At 32.8% G+C, this 6,361-nt stretch overlaps 1 protein-coding gene across 1 annotated transcript; it reads left to right on the forward strand.

Annotated features, from left to right (window-relative positions):
- Positions 1-3,672: 3,672 nt before the first annotated feature.
- Positions 3,673-5,863, forward strand: LOC143044611 (uncharacterized). Its single transcript, XM_076216669.1, has one exon. The coding sequence runs from the start codon at positions 4,245-4,247 to the stop codon at positions 5,412-5,414; it is 1,170 nt and encodes a 389-aa protein (XP_076072784.1). The 5' UTR covers positions 3,673-4,244; the 3' UTR covers positions 5,415-5,863.
- Positions 5,864-6,361: the final 498 nt, after the last annotated feature.

A 6,361-nucleotide genomic window follows, 5' to 3' on the forward strand; every position in this document is an offset into this window, starting at 1 on the left:
TCCACTATCTATGCCTCTTTTTCTAGTGGCAGTCCTTTATCCAGGTTGATCATATTGCAGAACTATCCTGTTTTTTAACTTATCAAATTTGTCATTGTTCTGTAATATTTGTCACTGAACATCAAACGAATTAACATTATTAGCTGATTAAAACACATACTTTACAAATCGAGACCAAAATAATTGAAATGAATAACTGATGTTCGTTATTAATTGTAATATTGTTGATCGTTGTTTGCTTTATGTCCAGTGGGAAATATACTCCATGAATATTAGAGATGAACGTTGTATTTAGAAATCTGTTTAAATTGACTAGATAAAATATTTATTAATCTATATATACGGAAAATAGAATCTCGTTCAATTTTTCTGTGACGTGGACACAAAGCCCATTTAGTTTATCTTTCAAATTAACCGGGCTGAAGTACGTTCACTATTCACTTTTCACTTTTCACTATTCAAAATTCATGAATAGTGAACTGTGTTTTTTTGCACTATTCACTATTCAATTTTATTCAAATTGAATAACTTTAAAATTTAATCCTGATATCTATGATGCACATGTATACTGTCTAAAGTTACAGCATTTAATCAGTTTTCTCTTTTCATTCATTTACATGTAGTTAAAATTTTCTGGTATAAAAGATGATGTGGTATGATTGCTAATGAGACAAATCTCTGTAAGAGACTTAATGACACTGAAATTAAGAACTATAGGTCACTGTACGGCCTTCAACTATAAGCAAAGCTCATACTGCATATATAGTCGCCGAATACTATCGGCCTAATTAATGTACCAAACAAATGAACGAAAAATAATTGAGTATGTTACACATAAAAAAAAAAAGACAACCCAGAATTACAGGCTCCTGACTTACCGGGCTGAAGTATTCAAATTATAAAGCTGCTTATAATATTATTATTGTTTGACGTAAATTTTACATTGAGGTTCTGAAAAAGGAAATCACCAATTCACCAACATTCCAACTGACTCCATTTTCAGAAAACGAAATCTGTAACAAACATAAACTTTTAGTCACCGCTGTACAAGCCATGTCAGTTAACTGCTAGTAGTCTGTTGTTATTTATGTATTATTGTCATTTTGCTTATTTTCTTTGGTTACATCTTCTGACATCAGACTCGGACTTCTCTTGAACTGAATTTTAATGTGCGTATTGTTATGCGTTTACTTTTCTACATTGGTTAGAGGTATAGGGGGAGGGTTGAGATCTCACAAACATGTTTAACCCCACCGCATTTTTGCGCCTGCATGTCCCAAGTCAGGAGCCTCTGGCATTTGTTAGTCTTGTATTATTTTAATTTTAGTTTCTTGTGTACAATTGGGAAATTAGTATGGCGTTCATTATCACTGGACTAGTATATATTTGTTTAGGGGCCAGCTGAAGGACGCCTCCGGGTGCGGGAATTTCTCGCTACATTGAAGACCTGTTGGTGACCCTCTGCTGTTGTTTTTTATTTGGTCGGGTTGTTGTCTCTTTGACACATTCCCCATTTCCATTCTCAATTTTAAATTATAAGATATTTAACTTGTAATGGTATTTTGTATTGTTGACAAACATCTTCTTTGGGCATTATAATAAATGAATTTCTAGTGTTTAAATAGAGACACAACTTGCATTATTTTTATCAGGTTACTTGAAATCAATGTTTCGATTTCTCATATACTATCTGAGGAATGTAACAAAACGCTGTCGACATATATTTTATTTTAACTTTTATAAAGTCAACGAATAAAATTCTTTCAATACACATATTTTAGGGTCAAAAGATCTATTTTTAAATCATGCATAACTTCATTTATTCCACATGATGGTGATGCTGATGACAAATTTGACGTTGCTGGATTTTTAACGTGCTATTTCTCAATATATATTCATTGTGTCGTAACTCTAATTCCGTTCCCTTTCCACGAATGTGACCAACCAAATTATAATATTTAACGGGTTTGTAATACCATTAGCAACACAACGGGTGTCCCATGTGGAGCAGGATCTAAGTACCATTCCGAAGCTCCTGAAATCACCTCCGATCGATTTTGGTGGGGTTTGTGTTGCTTAGTCTTTATTTTTCTATGTTGTGCTTTGTGTACTATTGTTTATCTTTTTCTTTTTTAGCCAGGTCGTTGTCAGTTTATTTTTGATCTATGAGTTTGAATGTCCCTGTGGTATCTTTCGCCTCTCTTTCTCAAGAAATTGAATAAGTCATCGGAAGATAGAATGAAATTCAAAACAGTGTGGCTGTGGCCATTGAATGACACATTAAATTCATCCATTGACTGGGACAATTTAGGTGAAGGTTTGTTTGTAACGACCACTGCTAACTATGTACTTTTTTAAGACACTTAAACTATGGGGTCACCAAAGGTTCTCAACACCTTAATAAAGTAATTCGAAAAATTAATCAGAAATAACACGATGTTTTGATTTATATTAATTATATAAATCAAAACATAAAGGTTATTCCTGATAAATTTTTCGAATTATTTTATAATTAAAGGCGTTAAGAAACCTTTGGTGACCCCACAGTTTAAATGTCTATCGAAGGTACGTCGTGAACAGTGGTCGTTACAGACAAACGTTCACGTAAATTGTCCCAGTCAATGGATGAATTTAATGTGTCAAGCAATGGCCACAGCCACACTGTTTTGGATATCATTCTATGTCATCATAACAGACACTTTATAATCCTAACTCCTATACAGACCAGTCTTCGTTCTTTCTCTTAATTGTTGCGTGTTAAGCATAGAAGCAGATGCATAATACATGTTAAGTCTTGAACATGTTTTCTATTCTTCCTATACAAAAAAATGTGCATAGACTTAAAATGATGTTTACCATTATTATGTGAAGGTAACTAATAACCACCTTGATTTAATTGACATTAAACATAATTAATTATGCTGTATTGGAAATAGATAACAAAACATCATCTAAGAAACTAGGTGCAACATATCCTATACGTATGCATGTACAATTACATGACATCTTGAATGAATGGAAGTTCCCGAGTTATTTTAGAAACAGTCAAATAATCGTAAGTACTTATAAACACAAGGAGTGTTGAAAAACTATAAGAAATATTTTAAATCACGAGGAAATGGAAAGGAATACTAAAATCTATATATTTATCATAAGAAATATGTGTCGGATATTTTGCCGGTTTATAGATTATCCTTATACCACTATGTTTGCATGTGCCACAAGCAATCGACCAAAGCCAAAGGTGAAAAGATCATATATAATCATTATTATGTCAGTGTTTGTAAGAAAGAAATTATATATTTTATTGTTATGCTAGATTAAAATTCATTGACAAACTTTCTTTCACGAGAATTAGATTTGCATGTACTATTTTGACAAGGACTTTACAATTATTAAGGTTAACAGAGATATACACTTGTTATCGTTTAGATTACACGAACCGATGGCTACATTGTGACCAAACAATCCAAACTGTCCTTAAATTCTCAGTCAAACTCTGATTACGATCTCCAATGAAATGTTGTTTGTTTTAAATCAAATAGCTCTCGTCTTTCTTTTGTGATCTGTATATAAGTAATAGAATCTACGTCATTAAACAATAGATTATTTATGTTTTAAATTTTGGACTTGTTTTAATGTTTAAGTATCATTTCAGATAGACAAATAAAATTAACTAGTACAGCAGTCATTATAGTATCAAGTGACGTTTAATTAAGATCTACCTGTCATTTTTGGATGGTCGTTTGTGGAATCGACATCTAGCTAGTACGTTAATATTGAAAACACATGCAAAATAAATATTTCACCAATAAAACAGGATTATATAAATACAATCGTGACACAGAAAACAGTCAAATATAACATGAAACGGATTATTAACAAAAATGTGTGCTAATATGGAATAATCATTTCTAATTAGAATTTGATAACAAGGTGAAAATCGGAGATTATATTTTTTAAAAGCATCCGTAGTTACTTCTTGCAATAGATAACATTATACGGTGAAATGGGATTAATTCGCCTTGAGGAATAACATTCATGATCTATTTTTCATCAGAATAATTACCTGAAGAAAATAGGTTTTATTTGGCCCAGTCTTTTTGAAGTATCTGTAATGAGGTTAAGATGATTAAATTGACCAAGCACATGTTGAATTACATTTCGGAAAGATAATTTGGATAAGGAATATTGAAAAAAGATATTAAATTAATCAAATTCTCGAGAATCGGTATCATCTGCTCATGATGGATTCTCATGATGATGTACTAACTGCGTTGCCTAGTTACGTTAGATATTCTCGACGAGAACTGGGGAAGCTTTCCAAGGAAGACAGACGAGAATCTGCTTTCAGTGGAATACGTCAGAAACTTAGTTCAGCTGTCATTTCGGTGCCATATGGAGGCGGTTTAGATAATTTAAGACTAATTGGGAATTTAGATGACCATGAATTTCAAAACCGATTCACTTCCTATACTAAGCCAAGAAGGAAGAAAAATAAGAACGGTGTTGTGTCAGATACAGAAATGTTCATGAGTGATGGAGAAATGTCCCCGACTAAAGGTTATCACAGATATCACGACCAGTTTTCACCCTCCAAATTCATTTTACCTAGTAGGAAACCAGCACGAATAGGATCGGAAACCAGTACAACAAGTACTGCAACTACGAAAAGTCGTAGTACGATATATTCAACGACGTCGGAACACGATGAAGGATATTGGGCGAAAAAACTTAAAGAATTGGATGAAGTTAAAGAACGTTATTCAGATAATAGTGAATTCTTAACACATCTGTATGCATGTAAATTGAAAAAAGACAAACATTCAAAGAAAAAGAAAAACAAGAAGGTAAAACGAGACGACGAAAGCACACCACAATCAATTACAGGTGACATAAGTAACCGCCTCGTATTGCCTCCAATAAAACAGAAACCTATTTTCGATAGGAAGAGTCGAGAGAGCACACTAACAAACCCGAGTGACGAAAGCAACACCTCTACCATTGTAGCGAATGATGAAAATGAAGTTTCAAAACGACGGAAGGTGGAATTTAATCTTCACCAAAAGGCAAAACGAACTGTTAAGCTACCTCCTTTGGAATCCAAACATGAGTATAATCGAACAAGTCCACGAGTGAAAAATCCGAAACGTTCTATCCTGAAGAAAATAGACAAAAATACAGACACTGTTGTGAACAGTTTTCCAGCTAAAACACATTCTACGTCATCAGTATATAATAATCATATAGGAAAACTGAAATCACCGATTCCTTCGTCTGCTTCTCGGAGACAACAAGTGACATTCAAACGTAACCCATTTAATCTAAAATATAAATGCAGTAAGGAATTCGAGGCGGTGGCGAGTAACTATGAAAAAGAAAACGAAAGGAAGCCCTCGTTTTTGACGGATTAACATACATTAACATTTAGTTTCACGTTCATTTTCGATATTTCTTCTAATAATGTGAATTTTTGTTCTCATTGCTAACAATTTGCAATCAAGTCATGTGAGTAGACATATTTGTTATACAAGCTTTATCAAAATCTTACGACAATCATTACAGTGAAGCCAAAATTAGTTACTATTAGACAGTTTCGTGTTTGATAGTTTTTATATACTACGCATTAACTGTTAAAATGCTTTTGATGTCGTGTAGACAAGACTTTTATATACGTAAACAGTTAATTTACGAGAGAAAGAATTGCTTCTATAGAGTGGTGTTCGGAAGCAATCACACTTAAGGTGACATATTCGTAAATCCTTTTAGTTTGTGATTGAAGATCATTGAAATGATTCAGAACAATTAAGCTCAAAATACTACAGAAAGTAAGTGTAGTAATAATAAAACGTACAAAACAGAATGATTGTTGATTATACACCATAGTTTGTCATATATTAAATGTAAAAAGAAACCAAAATGTATGGGGTTCTTGCATTCGGCAATCCTCGGTAGAATCTGCTACTCTCCTTCTGAGGGTACGGAATCGGCCGAGTTGAGACGAATGGGGTTCTTGTTGGTCAGTCTTTAGTTTTCTATTTTATGCTCTGTGTTCAATGTACTTATGCTTTTTTTTTTTTTTTTGCTTTCGTTTTTTTTTTGTAAGGAAAAGTCATATTCACCGAAAATAAATCGTATCCTATTTATTAGAAATATTCAATTTTTTTAAAAATTAGATGGCATTAAAATTCAACTCGGTATGAATACAATGTGAATACAGAGGGGCAATGGTAATCAGAAACATACCTTATGCACTCTCAAGACAACTTGGTAATTACACTTAGAATGTAAATATAGATAAAGCAAAATAAATTATCATCATGCACAGTTTCATATGAAATAGTGTTTCGATAGGGTATGT

Source organism: Mytilus galloprovincialis, chromosome 9, assembly GCF_965363235.1.
Source record: "Mytilus galloprovincialis chromosome 9, xbMytGall1.hap1.1, whole genome shotgun sequence".
Taxonomy (NCBI): domain Eukaryota; kingdom Metazoa; phylum Mollusca; class Bivalvia; order Mytilida; family Mytilidae; genus Mytilus; species Mytilus galloprovincialis.